The sequence below is a fragment of the Opisthocomus hoazin genome, chromosome 5, assembly GCF_030867145.1.
Source record: "Opisthocomus hoazin isolate bOpiHoa1 chromosome 5, bOpiHoa1.hap1, whole genome shotgun sequence".
In the NCBI taxonomy this organism is placed as follows: domain Eukaryota; kingdom Metazoa; phylum Chordata; class Aves; order Opisthocomiformes; family Opisthocomidae; genus Opisthocomus; species Opisthocomus hoazin.
Genome location: NC_134418.1, coordinates 29,499,429 through 29,517,601, shown reverse-complemented (window position 1 = coordinate 29,517,601; position 18,173 = coordinate 29,499,429). Strand labels below are relative to the sequence as shown.

The window sequence follows — 18,173 nt, the reverse complement described above, 5'->3', positions numbered from 1 at the left end:
GAGCCTAGGAATCAAATTACCTGCTACTGCTACGAAAAAATAGTGAAGAATCAGACTGTATTCAGCTTTCTATAGGAGATTTGAGAGACAGAAAGGCAGACTTGCCTGCTGCCAGAAAGATTTGTTGTTTGTTTTGGGTTTTTTCTCCTTTTAAGGGGCACACCACCTCCAAACCACGGCCTCCTTAGGGCTAGCCATTCTTGGCAATTCTTTTCATTAAAATAAAACTATTTCAGAGGCCAGCAAGGACTGTGATATTTGGCAGAGAAGTCAGCAATCACCCCGAGTGTTTCTGCTCAAGCTGCTTTCAGGGCTCCCAAAGAACATCCGCAGCAGCTTCTTCTCTTCCCCAGACTCCTCTCTAACCTATGTGCTTCAGAACCTTGTTCCTACCCCACAGAGCTGCTGGAAGAGGCAGGAGGTGATAGGACTCAGTGTGACAACGCTGGACAAACAATCCTTTGATTCTGAGAAATTTTGCTCCTGGCACTCCTACGGTGGGCTGCCAGACGAATCACTGGCATGTGCCGAGCTGCCATCTGGCCAGTTGGTCGTGGTGGCTGGGCAGCGAGTGCCTCCTGTAGATCTGGTCCAAGCTGAGCCTCGGAAGCTTCTCCTTGTTCATTAGCTCATTCCCACTCAGTCCATTGCTGCAAACAGAAGTGGTGGACTGCAGAAGTCAGCATCCTAAGAAGTACAGGCTTTCAGTATCTGCTTGCGTGGACCTTCTCAAATATAAGCATACCACTTCACAGTGCACTTGAAATAGACTCAGAAAGAGATTCAGTGTAAGGAAATGGAGTATATACTAAACTGGTAAACCATTACAACATTAACCTTCACATGAAAGGGAGAAAACAAGTCCAAAAACTTTAGGCTCACAGGATTAATGAGAAGCTCCAGGGCAGGAAACAGCCACAAACCTGTCACGGACTGTCACACCACTCTGACTTTTGTAAATAATTAACAGTTACTACTACGCATTGCCTTAATATTGCTAACAAATTTATTGTGGAGGAGAGAAAAGCACAACTACAATTTCTCCTGGAATGAGAGCACTTTCTAATGCTTTCTCCTACCATCAAGGCCACAAGCAATCAGATGGTACTGATGTCTCCAACACATTTTTTAATACACAGGTGACACTAATTCGGACCACTGCATTTAATTGTGTAAGGCAATTTCCTTAACATAGCACTGCGGCAAGTTGTAACTCTTTTTAGCTTAGTCGCTCCGTGATTCACAGTCTACTGGCAGCCTTTACAAAGGCTTGAGCAGACTATCTTCTGCTGTCTGTTAGGACAAAAGCAGCAACAACCCTAAAGTTTTATTTAGGAAAAATCTCCGATTCTGTTCTGTTCCTGCAGCAAATAAAAAGTTACTTAAATGGCTAGAACCCTTCCATGTTTAGCAATAGCTGCCTGGTTCCCAGGTAGAAACAATGACACCAGAGCAGCTTTCTGTGCATTGCAGTAAAGAAACAGAGCAGACGCAGGCTCTTGAATTCACCCGTGGGTCTCTAGCACTGTTTTAAGTGGGCGAGCAGGTGCACCAGCTCTCCCGCGGATAAATAGGCTGTAACACACAGCATGTTTTCTATAGTTTCTTGTAAAAGAAGGGGAGGGCAGGAAGAATATGTGAAGGTATACAAATGGTCTGGTTTAGACTGAGACATTTTTAAGATATAACCAAGTTCTTCTTGGCAATGCGTCCATCCCAGCATAGACCTGAGACAACAGTGCATCAGAGAAGCACATCTAAGTCCTTACACCTCGCGCTGCTCTCAGTTCAGGGCTGATATTAAGCTGGACCAGCAGTACATTATCTGTCCCCATCACTCCCTGTCCTCCATGGAGGATGCAAGACATGAATCCAATTTTCTCCAGATGTCTGGGTCCACAGTTAGGTAGCTCATGCAGAAATATGGGAGAAGGAGGAAAAATCTTACTGTTTCTTGCCACCTGATGGGCAGAATCCCTTGCCATTAAGAAAACAAAGGAGAGCTTTTGCCTACAGATGTAAGTCGTGAGCCCAGCATAAGCAAATATTTGAGTATGAGAAAGGCCTCTGAACCGCAGTGCCTGCTAAGCCCCACACAGTCATTTTTCCCTGACTTACAGAAAGGCAGAGAAGAAAGGCAAGGACAGAAAACTGCGTGTTAACTCTACCTTCATTAGTCTTCTGAGTCATTTATCTACTCCATCCTGGTCTGGGATAAACCTACTCTCTGGCACAAATCACACACTAACTTTTCAGATGTAGCCGACTGCTTGCTACCTGGGTGGAGTGTTCAGACTTCAAAGGATACACCAGAGACGAACCCCAGCCACTACTCATATCTCTACTCCAGACGTATCCTCAGACTTTTCCAGGGAACATCTAAAAAAAGGCACTGCCTGTCACACTGCAAAGGACGACACACAAACAAAAAGCTTTCCTTAGCTACTCCCAAAGGTACAAGCCAGCAAAGCTCTTCATCACTCACTGGGTTTTCTTCCCAAACCACACAGTATTTGTCAGAGTCTAACCCAGATCTCCCACAGGTCAGCCTCTCCCCATCACTACGGCAGGAGAAGACAGCTTCCCTTAGATAGCAGTTTGCTCTTTTCCAACTCAAATTGCAGACTCAGACTTGTGTGTCTTTTAATAACCTCCAGAATCCTAACTATCTTGACGATCTTATCCCATGTTATTAGAATACTCGAAAGAATTATTAGGCAAGGCATTCTGGCAAAAAACCCCACTGTTTTCATAGCAAACAACAGCTGGGTCATGCTGTTACTCCGCGGTATTTTACTATTGCATTTTGGAAAGATTTATGCACTTCTGTAATCCAGAAATGGATCTGAAGAAACTTGGTCCACTGGGAGCAAAATTAACTGCAAGGATGATGTTCTCACATTAGTCATTTCCGTATGCATTCCTATCAGCTTCAGTTGCCCAATACTGTCATCCCACGTAAGACAAACAAGATAAGTTTACTCTTACTTACCATCTACACAGCGCTTTAGAGGGACAAATGGAAGCATGCAGTGAATTCTAGGGAAGCACTATACACAGTACAGCAAGAGTTACTGCACAGGAACCCCACGGGGCCCTCACAGAGGAGACATATCACCTAAAGGAGGAGCACAGCCAGCCTCTGCAAGCATCCAAATCGCTCATGCAAAGTACACAAGATCAATTTTCCTTCTTCTCTACCATAAACCAAGGATGACTGCATCGTATACAGAGACTTTCAAACATACTAACTGAATTAAGTTGCCTAGTTCCCCCTTGGTTTGGATTCTTACCAATTTGTGCATTTCTAAAATCTTCCTTAAAATATACTGAGCAACAAACCCATTAAAACCAGGTGTCTCACAATGGGGAAAAATGCCAAAACTGCATAAAATTCAGGAGAAGAAAATCCAGCAACAGTCATATGGTATGAAAATTACCATTTTATATCATGACATAAACTGCTACATTTTAATTCATTTTCCCAAAGACAAAGGTTAAAACAAGTCAACTGTAGAATGTAGACTGATGAAAAGAGGATCTTTTCTTTCAGTGAGAGAGAGTCTCTTGGTGCTTTCATACTATCATGTTACAGTACTAAATTTGTATGATGTGTATGTAAAACAATTAAACAAGTATCAGCCCCCGCAAGCTGTGGGAGGATTCATTTCCTCATGCTCCTGATGTCTAATTCACATAAATTCATCCTGATAAGGCAGCTCTTCTGCTTCCAGCTAGTGGGTTTTCTCAGAGAGGGACTGTCCTGGAACCTACTCTGTTTTACAGCGGGAGGTGAGCGGGGCTGGGGAAGGGCAGATGGCTGTCTGGAGCTTGCAGAAGGAATCACCCCTGCACACACCACTGGGTAACACCACCCTGGTCTCCTGGCTCTCATTGCTGCCTTACCCAGCCAACTTCAAAGCATTTTTAAACATCTCACGTGCATCTTTCTTATCAAACTCACTAGTAGTAGGAATGAGCTACTTCTCATCTGAGCTAGGGAGCTCAGTTCCACAACGCTGTCCAGTACTTTTTGACAGTTACTGTTTACCTATATTAACATTTTCCTTCCCTTCAAAGCTTCTCCTCGCCTCCCACCTCAAACAATGGGCATGAAACTAGTAGCGGAGAGGAAATCTCAGCAAGAGCTGCTTATTCTTTCACCATGTGTTTAGCTGACACTATGAATCTCATTTTGGGAATCAGTCTGCTCTGAAAAGCACCATCTCCAGTTATTTAGCTCCTCAGAGCTGACACATATCACACAACCAGCTCTGGTGACTGCTGTGCTATGGAGAAGACACCAAGTGTTGGCTAGCATTTATCATCAGAAACAAAGGTGCAGGATTCAACATTTCCTTATCCATCGGAGGCAACGGTGAGTCCCGTGCTCCTCTGACACGACACTGGAATTGTCCATTATGCTGGACACGTGCTGAAAGGGCACAAAGGTTGGTCGTTAGCTTGGCATGTCTTCACCTCTTAGGAGATTACTTAAAGAGTATAAACTGCAAATGAAACAGGCTCCCTTCACACGGGAACAGCTGCTTACAGAATATTTAAAAATCTCTGCTGTCCATTATCACCACTGTTTGCTGAAAGTTTTCTTCCTATGTAATTTGGGGGCATAAGGAGGTTTTTTTGGGAAACTGTGTAAGTCTTGGAATGGCTGCAAGTTGCATGTATGGATCTTTCTCCATTTTTTCAATTTTCCCTTCATACAGATTTCTGTGTGTTTTACTACTCTGGCTTTGGGTGCCTGCGGTTGGAATCAAGCCTTTATCCTTGGTTTTATTTAAGAATAATTTTCCTTTGTTATTGCCAAGAACTGAAGACGACTTAAACAGATGGATGTCCCTACTCCCATCATCAGGAGGTAAGCACAACCTCCCTGACACAGAGAGAGTGCATAAGTCACTTTTTAGCACTTTTGATCCATTTCTGCTCAAGTTTCTTTCTTAAAAAAAATTTTACAAGCTTTTTCTCAGCTATGAAGTCTGGGTTTTCTTTTGCTCATACACATTTCAGAGAAAACAGGAAAAAGCCTACACAGCAGAGACTATAGATCTTATATTTATGTTTAATTTTATAATTATCTGGCTACCATGACGGAACTCCTGCCCCAAGTACTTAATCGCTCTGAACCTTAGCTTCATTATCATGGCCTCACTGACAAGCAGTGCAGCAGGTCTAAAGCGGTGCACTTCATGAACATAATTTCTTGGATGTACCTTGAATATGATTTCAATACATCTTACTAAGTCTTACAGCTCTTTTTAAAATGAAGGATGAGTATTTGTAACAACCATGTTTCTGCTCTTAGCTTTATCACAGACCTCCTGTTTGATTACAGCAGATTACGTTCTCCACCTGTTGACTACCTACACTTTTGAGCCCTACTGTCTAACATGTCCAGTTACAATTCACGCAAACGCTTTTTATACATTAATTCAACATTTAACATAGAGAAATTATTAAATCAATTGTGAAAAGTCAAGGCTGGATAGTGAATCTGCCAGGAAACATTCAGCTACTTCATTGCCTACTGAATTTCAGGATACAGCGATCATTGCTGTTCAAAAAGTTTTTAACTGGGTGAGAGGTAATGGACATTAGTTGGAAAAAGGGAAATTCCAATCAGATAGGAGGGAAAAAAAAGTTACCATAATGAGGGTAATCAAACGCTGGAACAGGGGCCTGGAAAGCTTGTGGGATCTCCATCCTTGGAAATACTGAAAACATAACTGCTGAGTTACCATGCTTTGACTCTATGAAATGTTGAGCCATAGAGGCCAAACAGATATGTGCACAAAGGGAAATGAGAGAAGTCCCAGAACACAGTATACAATTCACAGTCTACAGACAAACACCTTAATTTTTCTCCATGTACGTCACAAATTTTGGATGCTCATCTAAGGGAAGAATTGGACTGTTTTTATTTTTTGAAGCTGGATGTAAATAACTGCACACAGGCAGACACTAGAATGCATCACTGAGCTCTGGCAACTAATTGCTAAATTGCACTGCCCAGCACATTAGTGGAATACACGACATCGAGTTGACTTGAACTGGGAGGAAAAACACCTCACTAAGCCAACTCCGTACCCAACTGTTCCGACTCCCTCTGTGTCTCTGGTAATAGGTATCATTTAAAAAGAGAGGAGAGACAGGAAATACTAAAAGAAAGACACTTTCCAAGTACAAGATGAATCCCAAACGTCACCTGAGGACAAGTGGGCCAAGCCCAACTGTGACCTTTGAGGGCAAAGAAAGCAGATCTGAAACCTAACCATGGACTAGCCCTCAGTACAAAAGCATAAGGAAGACATGCATCCCGGGCCACGTTCACCAGGGGGCATTCTGGGTTGTGACCAAAGCAACAGTGGCTTTGTAGAACCCAATAATACACACAGGTTCTTGGTTATCAGTTGATTCCACAGTTGTACTGACTGACACAGATATCCAAGCAAAGGAGGTCAAATCTAGTTCAGGTTATGCCTAAGCAGGCTGAGAGCATACTTCCGTCTGCAGTGCAAACACACACTCAAACCCTCACAGAGGGCTGTAATTCCATTGCACTCAAAGACATTACTCATCTACTTCCATTTCTAGAAATGCTTGATGGTTTTGTCATTATTTTTCCTCCCACTTCTCCTCCTCCTTAGATCCCTTCTCTTTTCTCCCCATTCATTGTAAATGCATCTATCACCAATACTCATTTTGCTTTGTTCCATGCCATGCTCTTCCTGTTTGAAAAGTACTTAACCTTTCCTTTGATTAAGTGGTTACCTGAAAAAAAAGGAAGAAAACTAACTCCACAAACCAATATCGAATCAAGAACTTCACTGAATCCTATTAAGTTTCAATTTTATAGAAGGCAGCTGATTTAAAAGCTAAAGCTCCAGCAGTTCTAGATAAAGAGGCAGGGTGTCTTTAGATGAGTACATACACAGGTTATTGCCACCAATACAACTTCTACAAGAATGCCTATATTGTAACAGAGCATGTTACAAAATGTGGTGTACTAAGTCTCCACAGAAATCAGTTCCATCTTTCCTGTTATTACTGATGCACAAACTTGTGTGGTGTGCTGTGCAGTATCTAAAATATCCTCCATCAGAACACAGGTCATGAGAAATTCTGCTGAGAAATAGTTCAAACACCTTCTGGCATGACGACGTCTCTAAGAAACACTAATGTGCCTGGGGAAGTGTTGAGGGAGGTCTCTGAAGCAGGCAATAGTCTTTCCATTCTTCTACCTTTTATTCCAGGGTTTCATTCCCAGGCAACCAGGAGCAATTCCCAAATCATTTCTTCCTCCTACATGTTTCCCACCTGGGACAAAGACACTCAAACCCAGTACCATGGCAACCCCATCAGCCACACAAGCACTCTGGTTCTTTAGGGAAAATGAAAATTCTGAAAGGAAGCTGGGAGATAAAGGCACCTATTCCTTGTTTCCCCACTGTTAGGAAGTAATTACAAAAATACGTTAATCTCAAGTGCTCTCTGGGTGAATAGATTGTCATTTAAAAAAAATACTATGATGTGAAGAGGAAGATAAAACAAGAAAACACTGAGTACATTAACATGCTGTGTAACCTTCAAGCTTAAGGTTAGATGTCATCATTATAATATACGAAAAGAAAGTGTATGGAAAAAATGATAAATGGATGACCAAGAAGAAGGATAAATCAAACTCTTTGTGATCAGCTCAAGCAGAATATGATCCAAAACCTGCCTCATCAGCCCAGTGATGTAAATCTGAGTCTTCTCACCGACTGCAGTGGACTTGGATCAGTCTTTTATGTTTCTGAGAAACACAGTTTGGATTTTATTTTAACCATACCCCCGAGCCTGATTCAGCAGAACTTGTAAAGAAGGCCTCATGGGTGCAAATTTGATTCTAAACTCCACAGTTCTTTGCCTGTTTCTATTGTTTCTCGAATGCTTTCAAGGAATAAGGTTAATGATCACGCATCTTGGTGATGTTTGTCAGCTTATTAACAAAGGAGAACAGAATCTTTTCATCCTGTCCACACAGAATGATATCATCATTATACTTTCAACACCTTCCAACTCAGGCTTGTCCACAGAGCATTTCTTTCCATTCCTAAGTGAAAAGCTATTTTGGTGATAAAATCTTAAAGATTTATTTAAGTGATGTTTTAACATGACAGCTTCATACATTCTTCTATTTTTTTCAGCTTTATATGGATAGCTTGTTCACTCTCCGGAGAGAATGAAGACCCAGACTCTTCGCTCCCATTATAGAGTCTTTTGATCTTTGTTTCTTTTTGCCCTTAAGAATAAGTATTTTTTCTTTAACAGACATTATTTGGGAATAATACTCCTGATGTGAACACTGATTGCGAGTACCTGTAGTACTCAACTAAAATGAGAAGCACCGATGTTCAGTGTCTTCAGGATCAAACTTAAATTACTGGGGAAGTCGAGCTTACAAAATGTCATCCCAGGGCAATCTGATATGGAAAAGCCATTAGGAGACAATCATGCATATTTACGCCCATGAAGAACTCTAGAGATCATCCTGCTCTGTGATAGGATTCCAAGACTACACCTAACCAGAAGCTCATCCCAGATGTTTAAAAACAAATGTCCAGTGTCTTTAACAAACGTCTTGGAAGCTGCACTGCTCCATCCTCCCAGCCCAGCACAGCCTTCTTACTGAGCATTGACACTCACACAGCAAGCAAGCAAGCAGAGCATTTTCCGCTCTCCAGATGAGTGACCTTATACAGCAGTCAAGTGCTATAGCAGAGCATGCACTTGGCGGCATCCTGCAAACTGCTGCCCCACAAGGTATGCCCACATTAGCTGGGGATGCCAAGTCACAGAGTTTTTCATATGGCTTCTACAGTATAGCAACTACTTAAAATATTTTCAGAAACAGTGCAGAGCCTTGCATGAATTGCCTTCATGATACAGTACTACACGTGGATGATGCTGAAGTAGTAACACTTCAAAACAGGGTTATTCTCTAAGCAGCTCACTTGTTTCAGTTACAATTACTGTTTGGTAGGTTAAACATAGCAATCCATCATAGCTCAAACTAGGAGTCCCCCCCTTTTTATCCTGCTGGATTAATGGATGGTGAGAGGCTGTTTGCTGTGGAAATAAAATCTCCTTCTCCTTTTGTTAATCTGATCACCTTTTCTGAAGCTGAAAACATTCATTAGGATTGCTGGGCTGCTAAGTCCCCACCATCAATAAATGCATTTTTAGGTTGTGTTTCTCCTCCAGCAAAAGTCAAATGAAAGCATGCTGCATTAGCTGGGAATTTCTATGAAATTCTGAGAGCCACCTACTTCTCTGTATTGCTACCGAGCCTAGTGAGAAGGTCCTCTGTAGTCTGAGCAGCCTGTCTCAACTCACTGCCACTTGCTGTAAGCATGTACCTGTTCATTCATATCATAGAATCATAGAAAGTTTTGGGTCGGAAGGGACCCCTAGAGGTCATCTAGTCCAACCCCCCTGCAGCGAGCAGGGACATCGCTAACTAGATCAGGTTGCTCAGAGCCCTGTCCAACCTGGTCTTGAATGTTTCCAGGGATGGGGCCTCCACCACCTCTCTGGGCAACCCGTTCCAGTGTTTCACCACCCTCATTGTAAAGAATTTCTTCCTTATATCCAGCCTAAACCTACCCTGTTTTAGTTTAAAACCATTACCCCTCGTCCTGTCACTGTTGTCTCTGCTAAAAAGATTGTCCCCATATTTCCTATAAGTACTGAAATGCTGCAATCAGGTCTCCCCGCAGCCTTCTCTTCTCCAGGCTGAACAAGCCCAACTCTCTCAGCCTGTCCTCATAGGAGAGGTGCTCCAGCCCTCGGATCATTTTTGTAGCCCTCCTTTGGACCCACTCCAACAGTTCCATGTCCTTCTTGTGCTGAGGGCTCCAGAGCTGAACACAGTACTCCAGGTGAGGTCTCACCAGAGCAGAGTAGAGGGGCAGAATCACCTCTCTCGACCTGCTGGCCACGCTTCTCTTGATGCAGCCCAGGACACGGTTGGCCCTCTGGGCTGCCAACGCACATTGCCAGCTCATGTCCAGCCTTTCATCTATCAGTACCCCCAAGTCCCTCTCAGCAGGGCTGCTCTCGATCCTGTCATCCCCCAGCCTGTATTGGTACCGGGGATTACCCTGACCCAGGTGTAGGACCTTGCACTTGGCCTTGTTGAATCTCATGAGGTTCACACAGGCCCACCTCTCCAGCTTGTCCAGGCCCCTCTGGATGGCATCCCGTCCTTCTGGTGTCTCAACCGTACCGCTCGGCTTGGTGTCATCTGCAAACCTGCTGAGGGTACACTCAATGTCGCTGTCCATGTCATTGATAAATATATTGAACAGCACCGGTCCCAGTACGGACCCCTGAGGGGTCCTACCAGGTTCACGATGGTTGATTGCACCTCACTTCTGAGCACAGAGATAAATTTTCAGTCATTTTCTGAAATTCAGACAAAATTTAGGACAGTACATGTATTTAAAAAATGCAGTATGAGTACTCTTGCTCCAGGCCATGATTATATTAAACACTATGAGCTGACCAGTTTTCACATGGTTTTCTGTGTGACTCCTGTCTGATCCAGTTCTTCACAAGGAAGAATAATCAAGAGTCTTTTCTATTCCCAGGGGAGAAATCCACTTGACATTTGTTGATGCCATGTCACATCCTACTATGTTTAAGTGGTTTTCAATAGCTGAGACTTCCTGAGGCAGACCTTGGCTACCATCCTGCAGAAGAGGAAGAACTTCCTCAGTCCAGAAGAGCTAACCCAGGCCCAGCACTTCAAACCAGCAAACAAGCTTACCCAGCACAATGGAGACCGCGAGTACCAATTAGGTTGCTGGTTTTTTAAATGATTTTAACATTAACTGGTTAGGACCTACTACATCTTGCAGGTCCTTGCATTCCTTCCCATTAGCAGAAGAAAGATCAGGTTCCAAGAAATACAGTAAAACAAGATCCTTTGAATTAGCAGATAGATTACCCATGAAACACCAATAACCACTCCTGCCACCAGTCTGTCAAAGTACAGAAAATTATCCACATTTCCCTCATATCACAGAGTGAGGGCATAGGCATTTTATAAGCATAAAACAATCACCACATATTCAGGGCCATTTATATGTAAGAGATCATATTCACACCAGAATGACTGAAAAGAGTGAGGTATAAAAAGGCAATAATTCACAAAGAGTTCCTTCAAGGAGTCTAATTTGGGTGCGCACACACACAGAGAACAAGAGACGCCCACCAGTTCAAAGAATATTTGTACCATTTCTTTAAAGCCTCAGCCTCTGGTACATTTGCCAGGCTCCTTAACTTCAGAGATAATGAAATTCAAAAAAAAAAAAAAAAAGAAAAAAAAAGAGGGGGGAAAAAAGAAAGCATGTGCTACCTTATCACTTCACTTTTCTTTCTGGAATATTCACATTTCTTCCCATCTTCTTCTAAGTGTTTTAAGGGGCTCTCCCCTATGCTTAAAGACATACAAAAAAGAACTTAAAAAAAGACTATGTAAGAATTTCAGTATGTGAAGATGCAGAAGCTCCCCAGCATTCCTCCTACCACAGACATGCAGAGAGAAGGAAGACCAAGAACTATCCATATATCTTAACAGGTTTGTAATCCTACAGCATTCCTCAAATAAACGAGGCAGGATTTCCCATCTGATACCTTGAATGTTTCATGTAATGCACTTCTAAGGAAACCAATATCTACACAAAGCGAATGATGAAAACAATAGGGTAGTGCACTCCATACACCGTCATTCCCTAAAGATACTACAGATAGCCATGGATATCGTAAACAGGAATCAGCACAGGGGTGCTTATTCAGGGGTATGGTTATGTTGCTGCAAAGTGGAAGGGCTAAACTCACACTGTGCAGCAGCTTGAGGCACCCTAATACTTTCTTCAGAAACCCAGATTTCTGGTTCTCACCTTTCTAAGAAAGCTCGCTGAAACTCCATCACAAATAACCGCAACAAAGAAAAACAGGAAAGAAGTAGAGAGATCATAGATGTGTGCTTATCTCTATGGAGAACACAGTACATGAACCAATAAATGCTCCACTGCAGAGCGATCGTTGCTAAAACCTTGATCTTAAGATGGTATTTTTTTTTGACTTAGAACTCCTACGCTCATTCTGATTGCCTGAAAAATGTCCAACAAATTCCAAAATGTTATAAAATCCTGCACGAATACCAGATGTCCTGTCAGACTGAAAGCTTTTTCCCTATAGCTGGAATTGGAAGCTTTCATGACAATAGTATCTTATAAAACTGACTTCTTGTAGAGAGGACGCAATGCAGTATGTCCTGTTTCATTGTGGAGTAAGGCTTTTACACAACATTTCCCAGTTTTTACAACTTCACTGACAACAACAATTTTAAGTACTTTTTTATCCTTATGTCTAGTTCATTGAGTCATCTGTCATCTGTTACTGAAACCTTGGATTCTTGTGTGTGTCAGCTAAATGTGCAGCTGAACTTCTAAACCGCCATCAGACTATGCTCTGCGTTTCCACCTCTGGCCTGGGCACTGGGCACGTGGGGTGGGGAGCAGGGGCAGAGAAGATCAAGAAAGATTGCCATGCATCTATAGCAGCAGACTACTTAACCACTGCAAATTGCCTCATAGTGGCATAATAGCCAGAACTATTTCCTGAACTCAAATATGTGTAAAAGCTTTAAACTGTCAAAAGTAAGTGAGATTTCCTGTGAACATGAGTAACGCTTACCATTTATTTAGCTAGAAGAGCCGCAATGTTAACCCATCACATGGGCCAAACATTTTCTCGGGCTCCACGGGCTTCGGCAGCTTGCTTTAACCTTGAACATGCTTGGATCTCAAAAAGCATCTTGAAGACATAAGGATAAAGGCAATATAACTTAATCCTTTGCTGTGCCTAGTCTGAGCCAATGTGGAACTACCAAACAGTGCAGACAAGGCTACAGTCTACTTTATATAAGAAGGATAATAGTACAATTAAAATCAGGCTTTACCCAATGGGAAGTAGTCAGAAACTGGGCTTAGTCAATGATAATTAAAGGTGGCTAAAAACAAAGAAATCACTCCAGCTAAAAAGTAACCAGGAGGTAAAATTAGCCAGACTCCATCAACCTTTTTTCTTTGAAAAACAGGAAAGACTGGAAGGACTTCCAGTTTTCACAATGCACTGGCAAGTGGAGACCTTTAGACACATCTGAAAATTAAAGACCAATGGAAGCTCATCTCTAGAAGAAAACTCATCTAACATTTTAAGAAACCCTCTTAGGAGAAAATTCAGTGCACCAGTGGTAGTTGCATCTACAGCATTCTCACAAAGTACAGGCACGCCATACTCATCTGTGCCAGGATCGGCCAATGCTCTTCTACGTGGGCTGTTGAGACATTCTCTTGCCACTTTTAAACTGAAAATGAGCCGTATAAAAAGCAGTTTGTCTAGTACATTGAACGCTTTGGCAAGGCAACAATCAAGAGGCATTTTTCTGTGTATAATGCCCATTAGAAAGGAGGTTAAAAATCTTCTGTAAAGACAAACTTTAATAAGACTTAGACGTTTGTTTTATCTCAACAGGCACAGATACAGACATGCAAGTACCACTTGCCTGATGTTGTAACTGACCTTACAGATTAGCAAGTGACCTAATTGACTAGCAAAACCAAAATAGTGCCAGAACACATAAATATGGACACCAAAAAAACCATACAACATTTTCTGTTTTGCAGTGATAATTCTTTCATGTTAGGTAAGGTTTTAGCCAAGAATATAAACTTACGGGATGGAATGGTCTGGGTGTTATACAGGAATAGAGCTTGGTTAAAATATGGCAGCAATCCAGGAAGAATAAAACATCCCCCTTTTCCTACCGCGATAAGCTGCCTGTTCTATAGGACTGGACCATACCTTGGCATCACTGATCACCTTCATCTAGGTATGGTTACGCACAGCAGTTATCCACAAATCTGTGGCTATTACTCTAGCAACTTTAAATTAAAAACATATCGACAAGTCAGTCGTAAGCACAGTGGTACAAAAGCGGGTGAGCAGTTTTCCTCGAATGTGCATTTCAAATTATGAAAGAAAATGGAGGGAGGACAACTATCATGCAGATGACAGAAAATAAATGCAAAAATACTAGTCACAGAAAGTAAGCACTGTATCTAACCATGGTCTGAGTCTGCCAACCTAGCTGACAAAGTGGTTTCAACGCAGAAACACTGTTGTGCCCACTGCCACCACCACCATAAAGGCTTATTTAGCACTGTTCGGTCCATCACACAACAGAGATGCACACAGTAGATTTGAATGATCTTCTTGGGGTACCAAAAGCAAAGCACTTTTGGCAGCACAGGCCTCAGAGAAAAGCCAGGCTGATGAGCCTGCATGGTTCAGACTGCTGCTGGTCCCCAAGCCTGCTGTGAAACTGCTGTGCCATCCTGCAGTTGGCAGCGTGAACTTGTCTTCCGAAAGACTAATAATAATCTGACAGGATTTTATTAGAAATGGCTGTCAATTCCTACCTGCTTTTCCAGAGACAAAACTCCAAAACCACACTAAATAATTTACGTCTGTGAGGACTGGCAATGAGGGACTGCTTGACTCCCCTCTGTTTAATATTTGTATCTAATTCTAGTTCTGTGTGTTGTATGTAGTGGTTCTTGTTCTTCTCAAACCCTTTTAAGTTCCAAGAACATGTGAACACAAAGTACAAATGGGAATTTGAGAAGCTGAGAGATGCTGAAAAAAAGGCAGAGCACTGAAAGGGAATAGAGCTCCTCTTTCATCCTCAGCCCATAGTGTCAAAAACCTCAATGTTCACTATGCAGTGCGTTGGCTTGCAAGGATTTGTACAATATTTAAAAGAGGGGAAAAAAAAGTACAAGCAAATGGATTAAACTACACAAAAATTATTCTCAGATGGAGCAACCAGATTATCTTCAAGACAGAGGGGAATCCTTGGATATGTCAAAATATATCCAATCAAGACAACAGCCCTCAAACTGCATTAATGGTGACCAGTAGAAGGAGGAACACAGTATCAGTCATTGGCACAATTTAGCTATTACGCAGGAAGCAATAGGACCCAAACTTCAAACAGAAGTTATATAGACAGGTAAGCCTTAATAACAACTTAGCATTAAAGTCATACAAGTGTTTCTGTTAACATCTCGTGTCCCACAATATCTTACCAACTTATGTAGACCTCAGACTTGTTTCGACTTAAATTAGTACAAACTTTGTCCTTGGTTTAAGGAATGACAACCCAAGCATTTTGCAACATTTTTTGATGAGAACTTCACAGCTGAGTTCTGTTCTCCTAGATGAAAGCACACATGCGCTGCTCTTGGCAGAGAAACTGCGCATATGACTCTCATGGCGTATTTCAGCAAAACATTTGAACACTTTCTCTTCTAACAGCTCAGTCAAAACTGCCTCTTTCAAAAGCTACCATAGGCTAGAGTTACCCGGAACAGATTTGCAAACAATCAACACAGGGGCACTGTACCTTCTGTATGGACATCAGGGAGCGTATCGGTGGGATGCTGCACTACAGCGGATCGCCTGTACACCATGTGGATTCTTCCTTTTTCCTCTTCCATTTGCTTTCCTCTTTCCAAAGGCTCAATGAAGTATTCATCCTTATCAGTTCTTATCATTCCAGCCTGGTGAGGAAGAAAGAAAGTGTGCCAATATGTCATTTCAGAGCCTAAAGACCTGGCCTGATGCTTTAAAAACAAGCATCAAGAGGGGCAAAACATAAAACATTCAGCATATTACTGTATTGTAAGACTGAAATTACCGCTGGGTTTCCTTTGCATGGACTTGTTGCCAGAGGTGATATCCCTCTGCACTTTTGGGATGTTCATCTGTCTGAGGCCACTCTCCATAGGCATGAAGATCTTGTATATGTATGAGGTACATCACCCCTTCAAAAACACAGCTAAGACCAAAGTCGTACAGCAGTTTACCATTTGTATGCTATGCACAGGTATTTTGTAACCTAAGCATGGCACACCGTGCACTGCATTCTGCAATGTTCTGCTAATACTTAACCCATATATATTCCAAACCCCTTACGGCTCAGGCCCCTCATTTTATTTCATTAAAATCAGCAGAAACCATATGGTTTCCTACTTAAATGAACACATACTGTTCCATCCTGTAACTATGTAGCTACTGACAGTTCTTCAAAACCCTTTCTCTTTATGCCTTCCGCCTGTAAAAGCTGTGGGACAGGTTTGCAGACAAGGCAGATTTATCCTGGTGATTACCACATTTAAATTCACTGGAGTAAGTCACACCTGTGTAAGTCCAGTTTCAGGGAAGAGACATTCATGCTTAGGAGGAAAAATTTCTTTGCTGGCACTCAAATATAAACCACAGTAAGTAACAGTGAAGGAAATCTGGCAATACACTCAAGGAAACAGTCACTTAAAAAACCTCGCTTATATCTAAGGGCAGCAAGACTAAACTTCTTCCAGCACACCCAGTGAAAGCAAGAACATCATGTAGGGAAAAATGGATACAGAACGTTTGAAAATACTGGAAAACATCAATGGGATACATATTTTGAGGAATCCACAAGTTGTAAGGTTAGCTCTGCTCAGCTAAAAACCAAGGCATGCGAAACGTGTTCTCATCCCACCTGCATCAGTTCCACAGATGAGCGTAGGTCTTGTACTTATATATAATAGGGCAGGATATACCTCCAGTTACAGCAGCCACTTGCTTGCTATCAGCTGAGCGATGCATTGGTTTTTTCCCATAAACCAAAGGAACTCCTACAAGCGAGCTCATTTATTGTAACATTGTAACTGAAGATTTCATTACACTTCAGGTAGGAATTACAGATATGGCTTTGACTGGAACCAGGCACACATACAAAGCATAAACAAAAAAAACAAACTACAAAAAAAACCCAAACAAAAAACCCCAAGGAGACGATCCTGACAGTTCAGCAAACTGCTCCAGGGCCTCCCCAGCCTCGCTGCGGGAGGTACAATTGCAACCCTATACTCCAGCTTTGAATGCCATCAAATGTATTTACGGCAATACTACACAGGTGGTTTTTTTGTTTGTTTTTTTTTTTTTGCAACAAATGGAGATTATCGAAGTCCAAGCTTAGATAACCTGTCAAACGCAAGTACACAGAATTGTGAAGGTATATGACAGAATATAAAAATTAATACTTTAATCAAAATATTCAAAATGTCACGAACAGTATTTCACCACAAGCTTTCCACGCTCTGTGTGTTTTCTTACATTTATACTCAAATTTTCAGTTAATTAACTTTTTCAAATATTGGCTAAATTAGATAAATCTAAATACTACAGTCTTCGTTTTCATGATGTGAGTAGCAGTAATAAGCAGGATTTTTGGTTGGAATAACTTGGGTTAGCATCACAAGTCAGTTTTTCATGCAGCTAGTATACGTAATTAGACTGGGAATTAACAAGTCCCCTTTGCATGTTAATGGCTTATTTGCTCGCCATTTTTCTGAGAAAAACTAAGTTTTGTACCTACAGTTGCTATGTTACTGATGTAGACCTTGTCTTGGCATAAAGATTTTTTTTTAAATAACCTATTTTGTATGAAGCTGTTGCCTGTGAGTTGAAAGTAGGTCTATCCAAATGCAGTGCTCAGTGCAAAAGCAAAGCTTGACTTCACTTTCCAGCTTCAACTTGTATGCTTTATTTGTCTGTGTTAAATCTACACAAAAAGAGCCACAATTATATTTGTAAGAATGGGTGTGCCTTGCTGTAAAAGGAATATAAGAATAATCTGCAAGCAACAAGTACAGTTTCCATTTTCACAGCTCTCCATAAAACACTCTGACAGACCTTACACATTCCAGCCCCTTAAGCCACAACTCATTGTCTGCTCCTCAAAAGCCTCCAAACTTCACAGACACTGATAGCCCGGCTGTATTAATAAGAAACAGTTGCTATTTTAAAAATGTAATTACTAATTAAGAGGAATAGTACCCAAAACGGACATCGCATTTCACCTAATCATCCTAAACTAATCATGCAGTTAACAAGAAAAAAAAACAAACTAATTTACAAATTACTACCACTGAGATAAAAGGTATCGATTCAGGGTGACCTTTTGCCAGCAAACACACCTGGCAGAACAGACC

The 18,173-nt window shown here is 41.7% G+C and overlaps 1 protein-coding gene across 3 annotated transcripts in view; it reads right to left on the bottom strand.

The window, feature by feature from the left end:
- Positions 1-18,173, bottom strand: part of ADAMTS3 (ADAM metallopeptidase with thrombospondin type 1 motif 3) — a 132,865-nt gene that overhangs the window by 73,425 nt on the left and 41,267 nt on the right. For all 3 annotated transcript variants that reach the window (XM_075420776.1, XM_075420774.1, XM_075420777.1), the window contains exon 4: positions 15,539-15,695. In XM_075420776.1, the coding sequence (XP_075276891.1) occupies positions 15,539-15,695 (157 nt within the window). The remainder of the gene's footprint in view (positions 1-15,538; positions 15,696-18,173) is intronic.